The sequence below is a fragment of the Neopelma chrysocephalum genome, unplaced genomic scaffold, assembly GCF_003984885.1.
Source record: "Neopelma chrysocephalum unplaced genomic scaffold, ASM398488v2 Primary Assembly neopelma1_22b, whole genome shotgun sequence".
In the NCBI taxonomy this organism is placed as follows: Eukaryota; Metazoa; Chordata; class Aves; order Passeriformes; family Pipridae; genus Neopelma; species Neopelma chrysocephalum.
Window position 1 is genome coordinate 21,111,948 of NW_020897690.1, and position 19,002 is coordinate 21,130,949.

At 40.7% G+C, this 19,002-nt stretch overlaps 2 protein-coding genes across 3 annotated transcripts in view; both read right to left on the minus strand.

Moving 5' to 3' along the window:
- Window positions 1-1,897: 1,897 nt before the first annotated feature.
- Window positions 1,898-10,010, minus strand: ZNF622 (zinc finger protein 622). Its single transcript, XM_027681770.1, has 7 exons — window positions 9,895-10,010; window positions 7,222-7,838; window positions 5,601-5,855; window positions 4,740-4,902; window positions 3,829-3,941; window positions 2,818-2,961; window positions 1,898-2,237 (listed from the first exon to the last, which is right to left on the minus strand). Exons 2-7 carry the CDS (start codon window positions 7,826-7,828, stop codon window positions 2,110-2,112), a joined length of 1,410 nt encoding a protein of 469 aa, XP_027537571.1. The 5' UTR covers window positions 7,829-7,838; window positions 9,895-10,010; the 3' UTR covers window positions 1,898-2,109.
- Window positions 10,011-14,159: 4,149 nt separating this feature from the next.
- Window positions 14,160-19,002, minus strand: part of RETREG1 (reticulophagy regulator 1) — a 62,168-nt gene continuing 57,325 nt past the window's right edge. For both annotated transcript variants that reach the window (XM_027681782.1, XM_027681789.1), the window contains 3 exons: window positions 18,914-18,978; window positions 17,637-17,763; window positions 14,160-14,740 (listed from right to left, as the gene is read on the minus strand). In XM_027681782.1, coding sequence (XP_027537583.1) covers window positions 14,229-14,740; window positions 17,637-17,763; window positions 18,914-18,978 — 704 coding nt within the window. In that variant the 3' untranslated portion in view covers window positions 14,160-14,228. The remainder of the gene's footprint in view (window positions 14,741-17,636; window positions 17,764-18,913; window positions 18,979-19,002) is intronic.

The window sequence follows — 19,002 nt, forward strand, 5'->3', positions numbered from 1 at the left end:
CATTTCATTTTGCCCTTTGTGTAAAGACAATCTCACTTGTCCAGAAACAGAAGACCCTTTGATAGTAATCTCTTAACTCCAAAGAAAAAGATATAAGCAGTTCCCGATGGCCAGATGTTGAGGCTTGAAAAATACATGTAGGATATACCCTCAGTTCTAGAAATCCATACCGTAATTGCAAGCTGGGCCAGGTTATGACTGTAATAAGGGATATGGTGTCTAAAGATTCATATAGCTTGAGTCACATAGCTGAGACCAGGTATCTTACTTCTAACTTTGAGAGTGAAGCCTAATAACCCAGAGTAAGCCCTCTAGAATAAATTCAAATATGCACTAGATGCAGCTAGGGATAAACAATGGAAATAACTCTACCTTGCCAGGAAGAAAGGAGGTATTAATTAATCAACCCAACTTTAGTTTAAGATTTTAGATGTGAACATAGCCTTTCTTGAAAATTCTCTCTGCTTCAGTTTTCCTTTTACTCAAATCTGTACCTTTTTGAATGTATTAGTCAGTTGACTTCTTAAATGCCGTGTCAAGCCTGTAGCCTGCATTACTGCTCAAGTTCTTTCGTCTTAGTAAAAGCAGGGACAGCAAAAACGTCTTCCAAGGCAGTAGAACTTACTAAAAAAACCCCAAAATCACCAACATACAAAACACCACAGACAAATCCACAAAACAACAAATCCCACACAGCATGCATGAAATTATCACTTTCCTAAGAGTCCCATAAAGACACTGCTCCCTCAGAAGTACTGATATGCCAGTGGTACTGCTGTTTTTGAACTTACCCCTTAGGGAGACTTTAGAGAACTTCTTTAAGTGGTCAAAATACAGTGTTAATGGACAAAGTCTCTCTCTACTATTCTCAGTGATATCATGAACACACTATTCACAAGTGAGGAAGAAAACTTGTATTGAAATTATGCCAGTGAAAGCCACTACTAGGGAATACAGAGCAATTGTAAAATGCAGAAGTGCAACTTGACTGTAACCAGCTGCAGCTGCCTTCATAATGAACGGACAGGCAAGCAAACAGCCAATTTCCTGTGGCATAAACCCAGAGTCCAGCACTACAGCTCCGAGCTTCATGAGCTAGCTCACACTTCTGGGTGTAACTGCCCGCCTCCCTACATGAAGGTCAGAACTGGTAAAGTCATGGAAACTTTTAAGACCTACAACACCAGGACTAACAGCAGTGCTGCTGCCTGAGCTCTTCAACAAGCAGGTTTTCTCTACACCTGCCTGCAACACTTCTCCTGCTTAAGCGGGAGAGCCAGCCTCTGTTCTAGCCAACATGTCTCTTGTACGAAACAAAACCAAATACCGAACACCAGTACTGAGTGGTAACAACAGAAGCTGTCAACAACAGTGTGACTCTTCACAGTTCTAATCAGGAAATCAGATGAAATTTTGATTGACATTTGTCTAAAAGTTATGATAATTTTGAGCAGCTTTTAGAAAATGAAAATTCATTAAATTCAATGTAAAACAACTGCACTGCAAATTATTAATTCAGCCCTGAGCTGGAGCACTAGGCAAGTACAGTCAACTTCTGAGGAAAATATTAATCCTGAAGTTATATTTTCCATCAGTGCATTTCTTCAAACAATTATCACTTAACCTCCATGAACCTCTGCTCTGAAATTTTCACCTCAACAGTGCCAGCTAGAAGTCCAAAACACTCTGCTAACATACCTCTGGCATCACAGTTGAAAACATTCAATACACTCCATCTGAGGCTCTAGGATCTTCTCTTGGCCTCAACCAGTTTGTAGAATAGGAAACTGAAGATATTCAGATAAGTGGCAACGTCAACTGCCCCACAGAAATGGCCTGTACAAAGATGGGCAGCAAGACTATGCATGAATGTCATCCATAGCCATGACTACTTTGCCACATATTCCACAGAAGATATTTTATTTTTAAGTTAGGCCAACCCTCATTTCACTGCAATAGACAAGTTCCCTTCTTCTCAGACAGGAAAGCACACTAGCACACACATCAGCATTGGACAGGTACCAGGTCCATTTTAATAACAGAATCCACAACCCAGAGACCATTAAATCTCCTTTCCCATAAACAGTTCCATGCAGCTCTTTTGGGAATTCAGAATCTGACTTGCATCCGGAAATGCATCTGCTTTGTAGCATTGTTACTCACTCCTGTCTTGAGCATCCACTTTGCCTTCATTCTCTGCAGGTACTGCATATCACGCTGCTGAGCAGAGACGGCCCCTTCAGGGAGAGAGCAGGAAGAGAAAGAGGGATCAATGTCTGTAAGCTTACTTACTAATTACATGCAAACCAGCTGATCTGTCCACGTACATCAGCAGTTAGCTATAGGTTTTCCTTTCCACACTGGCACACTTCTTTTCACTTTTCCCTGGGGAAAGGCCAGTTCCCTCTATGAATATCCACCAATGCGATTAAGCGAAAAGGTTGTTTTGCATTCTAAGCCTGATTCTTTTATTTCAAAAGTGGATATAGAACACACCACTGTTCCCCAACCGGAAAAGTATTCTGTCAAAGCATGATTTATATTACATGATTAAATAGCAAGAGTAGTGGTTTGGACAGGCAGAAAACAAGAAATCTCAGGAAGTCACCTAAATGCAAAGCTGCACAGAAGCCGTGCTGGATTTTAGACACAAGCAACTTCCTGCAACTTACTCTGCTTGGATGTCAGGAATGAAAAGGAACCAAGTGGAAGACAAACTACTGCATAAACCCCACATGTAAAACAAAGTCGGCCTATCCATCTGCAGAGCGATGGATAGAACCTCCTCCTCTGCAAAGCCCTCATGCTGTCACTCACCTGCCTGGCCTGTCCAGCCCAGAGCTCTGTACTGCTGCAGCACCCGACCCACTGCCTTCTTGTTTTTCGCAACAGCCACCGCTCTTGACAGACCAAACCGTTGCTTGTAGTATCTCATCAAAGAACGATGACCCACTCTTGCACCTGTTCAGAGGAGGGGACATCTTATTATGCATCATGAAGGAGCTTCTGAAATGGAGTATTCAAGCACATTGTGAAAACTATGGAAAAACTCTGTGCTGAGAAACACTTTTAAAGGGTCCAGATCCTTAAAAATTTTAGGACTATTAGAAACTTAATGTAATTACTGTAAGAGCTGCTTGAAGGAAAAACACAAAAAGTACTGTGGTTCAAGAGGGCCTTAGCTTAGGTAACCAAGAGACAGTTATCCGAAAAGAAAATTTTAATGAGTGGAATGGGCAGCGAGGCAATGCCATTTCAAGTAACCAGGGAAGTAACTTGCTGACATTCAGGAAATCTTGTGTAACTGCATATTTGGCAGCACTTTTCAGAATGAAAGGGCTGAGGTCCCCTCATACAAAAACACCAAACAAACAAAAAAACCAAGCAAGAGTGCCAAATGCTAAACAAGAGAAGGGCTGTTTAAATAAATTAATTAATTTACAGAACTAGTTTACTAAATTAGTTGGTAGCTGGCTCTCTGCAAAAAAACCCCTAAACTAGATAACCTAAGTTATAGCCTCTCCAAGCTGCACTAAAACAAGTTATGGAAAGTCCTGGAGTACACCATGAGAGTCATATGTCAATGAAGAGGTAAAATGGGCAAAGGAATTCACTGCCCCAGTCCACATATATATCAATGCTGAAGAAGTTGAACTATTTGGCAGTGACAATAATGGAAGGTAAGGACATAACCCCAAAGACATTTAGATGCAAAATTACCTTCCCCCTTCCCAAAAGAAAACACAATGATGGCCTATGCTACAGGTAATGGCTGCAGCTATGAGAAGTGCAGAGAAAGTATGGTATAACACAAACCCTATCGCCTACCTGAAGGAAGGATCAGCTCCATGGTGTCATCATCATAATCCAACTCTCTCTCCACTGGGCGCTTTCCAGGCACCTCCACATCTTCCCCATTCTCGTGATCAGGGTAAGTGCTCCTGTGGAAGAGCAGTAGTACACGGTTTATACATGGAGAGTAGCCACAGCTATTAGACCCATTGTACAAAACAACTGCCATGCACAGCTACAGCAAGCCACAAACACTGTCACATTTTACCTACCTTGGTGTGGGAGTTCTTCCCATTAGCAAATTGTCTTGAATAGAGGCTGGAGACAAGGAACACCCTTCCTCCAACCCTATTCCGTAACTCAACATGGTTCTGCTGCTGCACACTTATCAGTGACTTACGGTGAAATACCATCACAGTGCAGCCCACCGGCTCTGGACAGCTACTGAAAGAGCGCTCCCAGAAGCTCCACTAAATGCACCTGTCACCATAATATGAGGTATTTCTGACCAAAATGAACACAGCTTAGGATAAGTTACAGAAAGTTCCACAAGAGACCTCTAAATCACAGCAGTCCTGTTAAACTCCAGCTACATAACAAAAAATATGTTAGAAATCCTCAGTAGATTTAAAGTCCACAATCTGCCTCAAAGGTAGTAGAAGAGACAGTTATGCCCCTTTATGGTCTTTTCTGGTGCACTGAAATCTATATTCAATAACAAACATACAAAACAGAATTCAAAATATATTTTCATGTAGGACTGGTAATAGTGATCACAGAAGAGAAGAACCAATAGTGTTGTTATGCTTACCTAGAAAAGTGGTAAACCAACAATGCAAAATAAGTACCAGACACAGGACCAAATTTTAAGAATTAATAGTTTCTGTTGTAATATTTAACCACCCTTTTGTCTGTCCCCATCTGTGCTCAAAGAAAAGTGTCCTCACCTAAAATCATAGAAGTCTGCAAATTCCAGGGCAGCATCTCCATCTGTGAACAGTTTGCAGTGGCTTTTATCATTCATGTGAGCCTGTACTGCTTCTGTAGAGTAGAAGGATTTCCCTTTTTCATTGCACCAGATGCAGATTTTCCCAATGCCAACTTTCTCTCCTGTAGAAAACAATGGTACTTCTATTGGTCTGAATAGAACCTCCCCAGTCAGTAATTAACATTTCTGTAATGAAGCCCTCCCAGCTCGCAGGCAGAGAGATTGAGGCTTTTCATTTCCAGAAAAGCCCTGCTGTTCCTATGCCTTGACCATATGGCCCCATCAGGGACAACTCTGTGCATTTAAAGATTTCTTGTGACAAGGTATGGATCATTAAGTATAATCAATAACACATTTTGCACTTCCAATACATTTTTCTATCTGATACTACAAAATTATTTTATTCTCATCATTATTTGTAGGCTTCAAGGAAGATAATTTTTTTCCTAGCTTTTAGCTCTCTCACAAGTATAGTAAACCAATGAGGCAAATACTTGCAGCTCATTAGTAGGATAATACAGTTCATATGCACACTTCAGCAACAGAATTTTGTCCCAAATTTCATGTTATCTGAATAACTTTCTCAACATTAGAAAACCTACAAGGTACACAATCACGTTTTCTCAGTGGGGTTTTCTCTCACTCCTCCTGGAAAGCCTGTGGTCCTGCTCATTATCAAAATACTGAACTTGACAGCACTCAGATTTTATACAAAAAAACACCCCCAAAAAATCACAAAACATTTGGTGTCATATCCAAATGACAATAAGCAATATCAGTGTATAATTATCCTGACCAAAAATCACATTTACAGGCATACCCAGGTACTTGATTAGTCCTCTGAGGTCCACAAGATACTCTATGTCTGGAATAAAGAAGCTGTGAATTTTTGTCATATGGGCCACATTTTTTGTGAGAGATCTTGAATGATGGGGACAGAACAAGCAGTCTGTGACTGGTATAGCCCCAACAGCAGGCGTGCTTTCAGCTTCTGCCTGTTCCTCCTCTTCTTCTCCCACACTTTCCATCTCTTCTTCAGAGCCGAAGTCTTCATCAGAATCCATATCTTCCCAGTCTTTTAGAGGAAGTTTTAAAAAAAATAAAATTATATGATTACTTCTCCCAAGCAAAACAAGTACCAGTTAAGTCAGAAAAAGCCATCATAGAAAATACTGCATTTTCAGTTCTTACAGCTAAGTGCCACACAGTCACTTCCAGGTGCAAGAACATACTATTGCCAGTAAAAACACATTTTAAGATGCACAGCAAAGCACAAGGTTGCTCATAAAAAAATTGGCAGATCTGATACTTTTTCCCCTCTGCTTTCTCAGCTATTAACACTTTATTGCTGTTTCCATGCCTTGCAGTTAATTCACAACAGCACAAAAACACAAGAATGGTGCATTGAAAATAAGACAACTCTGACAGCATCAGGAAAATACTCATTTCCAGCAGTGACTCAGCAGCAAGGGAAAACATACTCCTGTTCACACACACATCTTTAACAAGAGGGAACAATCCCAGCTGTCACAGATGTTACATGTTAGTATATACCAGGCTATAATAACAATTCTACACATTTGCAGGATTACTGCCAAGCTCATTAATGGATAAGCCATCAGATCATACTGCTAGAGGAGTACAGAAATATTTTTTAAGGAATTTGGCTCTGCGGCAGTGAGCATTTCCCAGTACTTTTTCCCTACTGGTTCCCTAAAAAATGCCATGCCAACAGAGTGTTTGAGAACAGGTAACAGGGTGCTTCCCAGTGTTGTATGCTGCTAACTGGAGATCTTTGCTATAAAGATGCAGTTCAATAATTTTAAAACCCTGACACTGAATTGACAGGACTTGTAAGAAACATCCCTGGGCAAACACTTAAAAGGAAAATTACCATTCAGAAATCTACTGAGATTTTAGCATTACGACTTATGACTAACACATTAATCCAAGACAGGTCCAAGTTGACTCCTTTTTTAGGTGTTAAGGTGCATGTTCAGAGGTAAATGTTTCTTCTCCTGTAGAACAGATTTTCTGAACTGCAACTGAAATTTTAGCAGCACAAAACTGCTCTAACAGATGTAGTAACATGACGCAGCGGTTTCAGTAACAAAGCTGGCGTGAGGTTCCACCTCATTCATATCCGTCCCCTTGCTACAGTTGAATCACCCCATTCAACTGCTCCAATAGATGTGTTTGAAACTGCACTGTCAACTACAGCACTGAAAGCACCCAGGTTAAAAAATAACCCTTTTCTGGAAACTCTGAAGCTCTCATCTTTTCAGCTGTCTGCTTTCCAGGTTGACCTTCAACAGATACCTTTATTTCACTGGAACAGGCAAGACCTTTTGTGATGGAAAATGCTGCACTTCTACAGAAGGCTTTTGCACAAACCATGGCTTACCCCAAATTATCCCTTGTCTGTATGTTTACTGCCTTACCTTCTTCATTATCCTCTTCCTCCTCTGCTTGTTGCTTGGCCAGCTTCTTTGCTTGCTGTTCAAACCACTGCAGTCGAGGAGGTATTTCTGGTCGCTCTCTGCTCTGTGATAAGCTGGCACTTTCCTTAGACACTGGAGAGCTACTTGCATTACTAGGAGATAAATGTGTTTTCTTTGGAGAGGAAGATGGCTGAGCTCTGATGGCTTGCTGAATAGCCGTGTTCATTTCATCTTTGTTCACACTCTCTGGGGCCAGCCCCTTTTCCAGGTTCTTCTCATTTAGTATTTTTACCTTCTTGCTAACAGCTTGAACAGCTTTCTTCTCTAACTCCAGGTGCTTCTTGGACTTCAAGTGATTCTCGTAGGCATTGAAGGTGGAAAATCTCTTGCTGCAAACTGTGCAGTAAGTGGCAGTGATTTTGTTTCGCTCCTCTGCTACTGCTCTCTGTGCTAGGACTCTCTCTTGGAAATTCTCAGCAGTGACAGGAGGCATGTCAGCAACTTTACGCTTCAGGTTGTACCTGTGCCAGTCAGTTTTGTAATGGGCACGCTGAATGTCACCATCCTTGAAAGCCACACGGCAAGTGATACAAGTGTAGGTTGCCATTACTAGAAAGCTGGAAAAAAATAAAATCATGCTAAAAAAGATTAAGTAACAGCCACAAAAAGACCCCACAACACCCTGGGTGTGTTATGCATAAGCAGGAGCAAAAAAAGAAACTTATAAATAAAAAACTTTGATGCAGTTACTAGAGGTTACCCATACCACAGCAGCATCTGAGTATCCAAGCTCTGGATGCAGAAAGACTCACTGTGCCTGTCGGGACTGGGACACAGAAGAGGACTCCCAGTCACAGCAACAGTGTTTCAAAAGCTCTGCACTTTTCACTGAAGATCAGAGACTAAAGGTTCTTAACAAGCTTGTGTTCTGCCAACTCTAAGATTTTGAGGAGACCAGTGATTGCTCCAAAATAAGGGTAAAAAGGGAAAACTGCTTTCAGGCCTATTTTCCATTTTCTACAGCCTTACCAAATGGGGAAAAAAGAAAAGTTACTGCATTTAAAAATAAAGCCTTCCTAGGTCTTCTGGAGCAGTGCATGTAGTGTTGACAACACTTTACCCTGCAGAGCTGTTCACCTGGACATGCGGCCAGTCATGCCTAGATCTAGCACTTGAAGCCACTGATAACCCTAGTCTTCTTCCACTTCCAACCATCCAGCTGAGCTATGTTACTGGGGCTGTGACAGGACAACCGGAGAACAGTGACCTATCACTGATGCTTTCAGCCACACATTTCCTTTCTTCTCTGTGCTTAATGAAACTCAACTTTTTTTAAAACAAAGCTGATGGAATCTCTTGAATGCTCCAAAAGCAAAGAGCAAAAAAGCATGTTCTAACTGGAGACCACAGAAACCACCCTCATCTTTTAACTGATTTAGAGAAACTATGGCTTAATCAGGAAAAAAAAAAGAAATAATACATCAGGATCAGAGGTTCTGAAAGCAGGCAGAGGAAGAGCAGCCCCTCCCAGAAGCTACCAACAGGGAGAAGCAGTGGCAAAAGTCAAAAATACGTAGAGAGTCAAAAGACACATTATGAAATGCTCATATCCTGTAACAAGTGGACTCCTTACTTACTGCTTGTGTTATCTCTAATGCTACAATGATAGGCAGAAAATAAAGGCCATACTGTTTTATTTGAAATACTATAAGCATCCATTCAGTGTAACAAATGCTTTTTGTGTTTCAGAGAAAAATGTATCCTCTGCCCACTGAGGGACCCCAATTGCTCCCTGAAGCATTTCCCTCCCACCTGCAGAGCTCCCTGCCCCTTTCCCAGCCCAAGCATCAATCTTACAGCTACAAACCACTGACGCAGAGCCACGTTGGCTGTTAATCACAAACTCCTCGCAGAAACCTCAGGGACAGAACAGTCTGATCCGGTCCATGAGACACAGACAGTAGCCACACACTAGATTACCATGGGGGTATTTAAAAATACCCCGAAAAAACCAAAAAGCAGAAGAAAAGTAATGAAACTGACAGCCATAAATCTTCACGTCTGGCTACTAAGCAGAGAAGTGCTGACAATTCAAGCTGCATAAAGCAGAAAAAGGTGCAGTTGCACCATCACTTCCCATGACCCACCTACATTTTCACCTCCCGTTTCAGGCCGCCAGGCCCAGGCCCCGAGTCCTGCCTTGTGTGGGGGGCTCGGGAAAACGAAACCCGCGGCACTCACAACCCTGCAGCCCAGGAGGGCACAACCAAGCCCTGCCAAACAAACTGGGTTCTCCTTCATGGTCTTTATCACGGGTGATTTTTAGCTGCTTTCAGCCGCATTTAAACTGAGCCCGTGTCCCTAAGGCTGACACAAGGCAGAAAGGCCTCACCGGCGGGGTGTGTGTGTTCATTATATGGACCCCAGAAGTGCGGGCAAAACTTAAAAAAAAAATAATAATTTTTAAAAATAAATAAAATGAGAGATAAGACGTGGCGCAGGCGGCAGCCGGGAGCCTCCAGCCAGGCCGGGCTCACAGGGAGCCTCCGCCCCAAGGGAGCGCAGCCGGCCCGGCCGCGCCGCCTCCCCGCCATCCCCACCGGGCCGCCCCGGGTCGCCCCATCCCGCCCCTCCGCATCCCACCCGTGCTCCCGGCCGGCCCCGCACACGCACCTGCGGCGGGCGGAGAAGAGGGTCCCGGGTGCCGCCGCCGCGGGACGGACGAGCAGGAAGCGGCTGCGCAGCGTCCGGCGGGAGGGGCCGGGCCGGGCCGGGCCGAGTCCCGCTCCTGCCCCCGGGCGGCGGGAGGCCGCGGGACCGGGCAGTGCCTGGGAACGCACACGGGAGCGGCAGGACCTCGGCTGAAGGGGTTTTACTTTCACAGAATCGATTAGGTTGGAAAAGACCTCGAAATCACGGAGTCGAACCTGTGACCGAACACCACCTTGTCAACTAGACCATGGCACTGAGTGACACGTCCAGTATCTCCTTAAACACCTCCAGGGGCGGTGACTCCACCACCTCCCTAGGCAGCCCATTCCAATGTCTGATCACTCTTTCAGTGAAAATATTCTTCCTCATGTCCCACCTAATCCCTCCCCGGTGCAGCTTAAGACTATGTCCTCTTGTCCCATCACTAGTTCCCTGGGAGAAGAGGCCGACTCCCACTTCGCTACAATCTCCTTTCAGGTAGTTGTAGAGGGCGTTAAGGTCACCCTGCTTGTTGTTAGAGTCCTTTTCCATTTTTGGGAACAAACACACGATAAGATGATGAAAGATAAAAACTAACACATATTTATTAAATGCTTTTACAAACGATCAGTATAACAGTTCCATGTTTACAAAACAGTGATTGGGCAGGTAAAGTGCTGCAGAATACTTAAATAAAGACATTTTGTAATTCTCCAGTTTCTGGTTGCCCGGGCGGGGGTTACTCACAGACTGTGACGCTGCTTGTGTGCTGAGAATGAACGTGAAGACCACAGGGACTTTGTTCAGAAGGCTGGGACAGCCTGGAAAAAGCCCAGAACGAACACAGAACAAGTAGAACGAGTACCTCTTCAGATCCTATCACTTTGGGTTGCAATAATTTACTCTCCTTTGCATAGAATAGTAATTTTTTTCCTGAACAAATGGAAGAGTGGTCAGTAGGTGTGTGATGCCTACACATGGAAACCCCATGTGCTGAAAACAGGTGCTTTTGCACTGGATTTGACACACCTATGGCCATCGATCAGATGGTGATCCCTCTTCCTGTCTCTCACATGTACTGACACAAGGGGAAATTTTCCGAGTATGAAGGACTGCACTGCATCCCACAGATGCTGCCCTGCCACATGTCGTTTTCTCCCAGTCAGGATGCATGAAGAAGCCACTGCAAGGTAGGGCAGCGTGAGCACTTCACTGCCAGGTAAGAGCAGACCACGTAAAACAAGCAGTACCGATCCCACGGCAACATTACACGCTGTGTTACCGCACAGCACTTGCTCACACTATGCCCTCCACGCTGCCTCTAGGCCTTTTGACTGGAAATCGCATGCAAGCAGGCTTTCCCTGGAAAAACTGAGTATTTCAAAGTGATTTACTACCTCATACTCACTTGTCTGTCTTTCTGCCCTTGTATTCAGTTTGGAAGATGAGAAGGTGATGACGGTGCTAGGTAGGAAAGATGCTGTGGACCATTGTGACAGGAATTTTTTAAGGAACTGCTATTTTGTGGTTGCTGCTAGAATACAGCAAAATGAAGGTTTCTCAAGGGATTTCCAACTGAAGGCAGTGTACAAGGTATCCAAAAAGGAGAGAAACGTTTTCTTTGTGTTTTGCTGTCGAACTGCTGGCAGTGGAATGTATCGTATCCGAGCAAAGTGTTTCTTACATGCATTTTTTTGGGAAGGAAGCGATCATTTCCTGCAGAAAATGAGGCATCTTTTCACTACCTGAGGAAGAATATTAGATGTTACAGAATTACCTCCTTCCCATTACACAAAATTTAGGGGCTTGAATGTAACCAACTACCACAAGAGTAGAAAAATACAATTCTAAAGACACTCAAATAAGCAACTATGTCCCTAATGAATGATTTTCTTTTCAAGTTTTGCTTTCTTTTTTCTTTCTGGGAAAAAGTGAGACTTGTATCAGAGAAAAATCAATCTATTTACCTGTCTTGAAACCAGAAAATGGGTAATTTACAAAAAGTCTGAGAATATCCTCCAACTGTTTTTCCTCCTGATCTAATCTATTATTCTAGAAGAGTGCCCCTGTGTTACGTACTTCTATAACCACAAGTATTCTTCATAAAACAACAATAAAGTGCACACTGTTATAAAGCCACCATTGACAGCCAGTTAGTCTGTCCCGTCAATCCGCTCCAGAAAAAGCCTGTGAAAGACTGCTCCCTCCCTCACACCTCTCTGTCTCGCAGCCTGTTTCCCCTCCTGGCACCAATACTCCTGGATAAAGAAGCACACAGTTGTTCAGGTGTCCTACAAAGTTCCATCAGCAACTTTTATTTGTACTCCTCTAACTATATAGATTGTCCTAAACATGCAGCAACGAAATGAGGCTTTTGAGTCATCCAAGAAATTTAAATGGTCTTTAAATTCACTAAATTTTCCAGCAAAAGCTTCTTTTAATTTTGGCTGGGTTTTTTTTTGTGGTTTTTTTGTTTTGTTTTGTTTTTTTTCAAATGAGAAGGACAGGCTGGGGAAAGCTAAAAAGGAAACTTAGCAACCAATGCTGTGGAACTGATGTGGGCCATGGTTGTTAATGATTTCCATAAACTCAGATGTTAAGATAATGCAATGTGTTAACCCAGATGTTAAGATACTGTAGTTTTGAAAGCTGCATCTTGTAGGATCTATATCCAGCATCCACTTATTTCATAATGTATTTGTTAATGAAGGCACAGGCTTACCTTTCTACTGGTAAAGGACAGCAGACACGGTCAATATGCATTACTGACAGAAAAGCACAAGCAACGATAAAGCTAGTGACAAAAATTCTCAGCATCTTTCTTTTCACTATACTCTTTTTGGCCTTCTGCCTATTTTTTTATCTCAAAAGGAAGAAAAAATACAAAATGAAGTTAACTTTAACCACAGGTTTACCTACACACATATGTTAGTGGAAGATTTTTTATCATCTGTTGCTGTACTTTTTGAGGGTCCTAGATGACAGTATTCACCTCTTCAAATGCCAGCAAATGGAAATTTACTTAAGTAGTAGTAGCAGCTGACATGGTCCCTCAACTTCGCTAATGGTTTACATCACATTAAAAAAACTAGCTTTACTTCTTCCTATTCTTGGATTACTATTGCTTGGTATTGCAACTCAGTTTTGTTACAGGTGAACAAAAAAGCCCTAAAAAAATAAGTTATCTGCTTAAGATCCCATGCCACTTACTCAGCATGGGTGGACTTGAAACTGGCAAACGATTTAAACAAATTCTTTTTTGTTTTAAATTACATGCCAAGAAGAAGATTCTGAGTGTCTTCTCTAGCAAATGACCTTACCAAATATTTTAAGTACCTTAAAATATTCAGATTGCAACACAACTTTTGTTGCAAGTGGCAGCAGCTATCCTGGGAAAAAAAATCAAATCAAAACCTACAGAATCTTGAATTAAAGAAGTGGCACCTAAAAAAGCCTTTATGCTTTTTTTAACCTTTAACCTTACTCTGAACAATAACTACCCTCACCTGCTCCCATAAAGGTTGTTCAGTTTACACAATATTAACTTTTAAATATAAAAATTCATTGGCTGACTTCACATGGGCAATACTGCCACGGACCAGACTCCATCAAGGAACACAGCAGGTGGTCAGTCAAATAACATGCCACTTTACAACTCTACAAGCCTATAACAGCAAAAAACTTGGAAATGCATCACCACATCCAAAATAATTCAAAGGCTTTAAGTATGAAATCAAGTTTTCTTTTATAGTGTTGCATACATATTTAAACTAGAGTTGTGCTGGTTAATGTGTTTCATATATAGTAGATGCACTACACATAATCCTAACTGCAGGGATCCATACTTTTTGGTATGATTGAAGGAGGTGAGATGTAGTTAATCTCATTGCAGTCCTCTGATAACTTGCCCTCACTATGCGAGTCATTAGTTGTATTACAGGATTGGCAAACAAGAGTAAATAAATTGATGTTGAAAATTTGGCTCAGGACCCCAAAATAAATGGTTGTCAAAAAGATAGGAAGAATCTCTCCTCAACTCTTTTGAACAACTGACCTCCAACACCCATCTGTAACCAAACAGTGGACAGATAATTCATTTCCATGCTATTACATTGAGGTATAACTACCAGAAACATTAAACTATCAGTATCATCTGATATTTATCCAGTTAATTCACTCTGCATAAGGGAAATTATAACAACACATCTAAAGGGATAGTTAAAGCTTACAGCTCAGAATTTTCCTCCTTTTTTTTTTTTTTTTGCATTTGATGATTTTTTTTGTGTTTTATGTTTAATTTCTTCTATGTTACCAGGTTAATGACTTCCAAGCAGATTTGAAAGAAAGCCTGAAGACTTTTTCTTTTCCTGGGATTCAGCTTCTTGGCCTTGTGAAAGTCCCAATTCTTTCTCAATCTGCTCTAGCTCAGACTGGTCAAGCAGTTCAAAATCATCAGCTTCCTCTGTGTCTGTCTCCTCGCTCAAACTGGGCGCTGCATTTGAGGGAGCTTGCAGTGTGGACTGCAACTGCTCTTTGATGGCAGCAGACACCGCGGCTGTGATGACATCACCAGCAATTCCACTCATTAAATTAAAGGTTTGGTCACTGGTCAAAGGCAAGGACAACCCTGCAGTGGGTGGTCTCTCTTTACTCTGTCTGGAAGCGTGATCCACCTTGAAATCTGTTTGCTCTTTTCTTCGTTTTTGATGGATGGGCATTCCGATGCTTGAGTCATCATCGTCATTTGTTCCGGCACCATTTTCTAAAGAAGGGAATTCTAAAAGATCTCTAGCAAAAGCTTCTTCATGATCACTAGGTCGGTCAAAATCTATTACAGGGTTAACAGAAGGAAATACAGTGTTAGCACTCACAAAAGATTTCCCAAAAAAATAGCCACATGTAAAAATGCAGTTAGTAAGTGTTCCTTTGAACACATTTACTAATCTATACTCTTGTAGTTTTCACAAGCAAAGGAGCTTTGTGTGACATCTAAAATAAAATGGTTTTGAGGTCGAAAAATAGTACCACAAATCACCTGATATCGACCTAACTCTTTGAACAAAATACCTTTTTAAAGTGGTATCTAGCTGTGAAACAACCCATGGAAATCTTTAGCACAGCTATTTCTAAATATACCAACCACATCAAGTCCTAAAATTTGTATTGCAACAACAGACCCCTAACTATTTTTCTTCACAATAAATTACAAGTACGTACTTTATGTATGGATGTGTTACAAGCTTTTAATATTCACTAGAATAATAAAAAACAATGTTTATGTGTTTAAATGAAGATATAAAACCAATGTAAAGACAATTTCTAACTTTTTTCCTTTCTTGGCCAATACTTGTATTAAATAGGAAACAGAAAATGGAAACTCTATAGATGATCAGGATTGTTTCAGGTTTTCAAGACAATAAAAAGCAGAATGTAAACAAATAAAACATTAAATTTTAATGGCTGCATTAATGACAAATATTTATTATTAGAAATGTGTAAAACATAGTGTGGAGTACATGGCCTGTGGAAGAGGCCTAAATGAGTACAAGGGAATACTTTGATCTAGTATTTGTATAAGAAGGTAAAAAATAATCAATTAGAACTTACTTTCTATGAAAAGCAATAGGAAATTGTTGTAGGACCATTTACAAGGCTAAGGAAATAAATCCTAAAAGTGTCTCATATGTTATTTTCTCCATTTTCTGTGGGAAAGACAGGTTGGGAAGGTGAGGAGGAAGGGTTGTGCTGTAGGCGGAGTGGTGGCTCAAATGCACAGAGCTTTGGAAGGAGATGAGCCAGTCCTCAGATGCAACCCATTTGGTCTTGTACTTTTGTGTATGTCCCATTTGCTGAAATATTCCATACAGGAGAAGAGTGGATGCTGTTTATTTTTCACTTAGCAAGGCCTTGAACACAGTTTCCCACATGATCCTTAAAGCCAAACTGGTGAGCAAATGGGGTAAGGGAACTGTAAGGTGGGTGGAAAACTGTCCGGACTGACAGGGTCAAAGGCTGTGATCAGCACTGTAAGGTGCAACTGGAGGCTGGTTATCAATGTCTGTCAAAGGTCCTGAAACAAACACTGTTCAATGTTTTTAATTAATGACTTGGATGACAGGACAGAATGTACTCTCTGCAAGTTCACAGCCAGAAAGCAACTGCTGTGGGGCAGGTGTATTTGATATTCTGGAGGTCAGGATGCCTTCAGAGGGACCTCAACAGGAGGAACAGGCTGAAAAGGAAGATCATGACATTCAGCAAAAGCAAATGTGAAGTCCTGCATCTGGGATGGAATAATCTGTACAGCAGTACAGGCTGGGGGCAACGAGACAGAAAGCAGCTTTCCAGAAAAAGACCTGTGGAGCTACAGTAGCAAAAATGAAGGCAGAAAGTCAATGGAAAGGATTTTCCCCCTCTATTCAGCAACTGAGAGTACACATTGATGTACTTTGTCCAGTTTTGACCTCTCCTGTCCAAGACAGACAGTGATAGACTGAGTCCCCTGAAGGGCCATCATGATTATTTAGGGGGCTGGAGAACAGGACGTATGAGTAGATGCTGAGGGAATAGGCCTTGTTTGGCCCTAAGAGTAGGTGGCAGAGGGGAAATCAGATAGTTTAACTACTGAATGGGAAGATATAGAGAAGATGGGCCTGAATCTTCTAGAAAGTGCACAGTGAAAGGATGAGAGTAAATTGATACAATCTGGAACATGGGAAATTTTGACTCACTATTAAAAATTTTTCATTGTGAGGGTGAGCAAATATTGAAAAAGGCAGTCCAGGGAGGTGCTGAATCTCTACCACTGAAGATGCTCAAATTTCAAACGGTCACAGCCCTGAGAAACTTCATAACGCTCTGAATAGAAGCTTTGAACCTGCTTTGAATAGGAGTTTAGATAAGATGAACAACAATTGCTCTTTACAACTTATGATTCTGTGATCGTACAATGCTGTCTATTTACAACTTGAAATATTAAAAAATAATTTAAATTACTAATTTGACATGTATAATGCCATTAAGTAGTATCACTCTTCTTGTCATTTACAGTGAACTTTTTCTAGGAGAAATGCAAGGTGAGCAGAGGACCAGATCCACAGATAAGAGTGGTGTATGTAACAACCAAACTACTGTTGTCTGTAATCTTTATTCAGGTAAAGTGCTAACTGATAGCTTGGACTGTAAAAAGTAAAAACTTTGATCTGGTCAAGATCAAGACAAGTGCTTGAGAATCTTTTCCTAGTCTTAGTCTTCATATCTAATTGAGGTTCATTGCTGGCTGTCTTCATTTGCATTCTAGTAATAAAATCTAATCATACTTTCCTTAATTGGCTGTTTAACAAGTCAAAGTATTCACTTTTTCTTTCTTAGCTTTTATTTGTTTAGCTTACCCACAGAAGCATTGGCACTAACTTAAAAGGTTTACTTGCTTAAAAGGTTTGGTGGAAGAGAGTGGTACATCTGGCAGCTATTGAGAGTGTTGGTCTTACTCAGCACTACTGGTTTATTTAGACACTTGCTGATGAACCTTATTATTTTTAAGATGAGGACAGTTCTTAAAAAAAATTTATCCAAAACTATACAAAACACTAAAATTAATCTTAAATTAATTTCAGGGTGGAAAGTAACAACTCATAAAACCTCTGTCCTCAAATTCTCTAATAATTTTCAGGTAACTTGCATGACTAGAATTCATTGATAAGACAGATGAAGCTATTACATACCATCAGATGTGTCTGTCTGTGGAGAATACCCCTCGGATAAGTTAAAGGTCCCATTATCGGTCCAAGATACTTCCGATACGTCTGTGTCAGACACTGACAGCTCTTTGGCAATGACTGCAGGACTAACCTACGTGGAAAAAAGTTCCATACATGGTATTCTTACATGCAAAAAGTTCACACTATAGGAAGCCAACGCTTAAGATACTGAAAAAAATCCCTCTTGTATGTCATAGCAATATAAATCACCTCCTATTTAAGCTTTATTTGTAAAAACATGAAAATAATGGTATACAATGCCTAGAAGTGAAGCATTCCTCTTTGTAATCACTGAAAGCTGTATTATACTAAAGAAGCATAAAAAATTCCAGTTATTCATTCTGACAGTAATATTCTACTGTAAGAAAAGCAGAATGAGCCTGCAAGTACAAAATATGCATAAATGTAAAGAAATAAGTAAACTTGGATCAAAAAAACCAGTCCATTATCTGTAAGACCATAAAAAATTAGTTAAATAAAAAAAATTATCCTTTACTAATTTATCCAACAATGTTCAATTATGTCAGCTACAAACATATCCCATGGGATTTTTTGTTTCCAGAATACAAAGCCACCTTCAGAGTGATCACTGTCAAAGTCAAGCTTTATACACTACTCATCAAATACTACATAATAATTTCCATTAAGATGAATTTTTTTATATGAACCAGTGTTCTGATTATAATAGAAAAACCTTTGCCATACAGTTATCTGGAGTACTAAGAGAAAAATGAGATATTTGAGTGTTCCAATACATATCTAGAAAGATATTTATAGATAATATACCTATTTACACTAGCATTGAAAATTATCAAACAAGTGATTACAAAAGTATCTGACAAATTATGTAGGGTTTCTATGAATGTTTCCCTTCTACATTTTAATTTGATAAACATTAACTGCAATTTCACTGTTTCAAATAAAAATAACCTCCTTTGCTATTAATTATTAAAATATTTTTATCATTCTACAGCCAATACAAAATAAACACATTCTTAGCTCAGTAGGCCATATTAAACCATTATCTTGAAGGCCAGAAGTCATAAATGCAGTAAGTCAGTTAGCATAAGCCTAAAGGTGGAGACTATGAATCACTTCTAAAACATACTGCTTGGTTCAGGAACACAGCCTTCTGGGCAGGTTAAAGTCTTCCACAGAAGAACAGAGACAGTAATCTAGATAGTCTCCCATTATCTATATTGATCTTAAAAGCAAGACAGGGATGACTGAAAGAAAGTCACCTTAGGACACAGAGCTGATATGTCTAATTCACTGTCATCTTCTGTGGGTTTTGTTTTTGCTGTTTCTGAAAGAAAAAAAATATATTTTT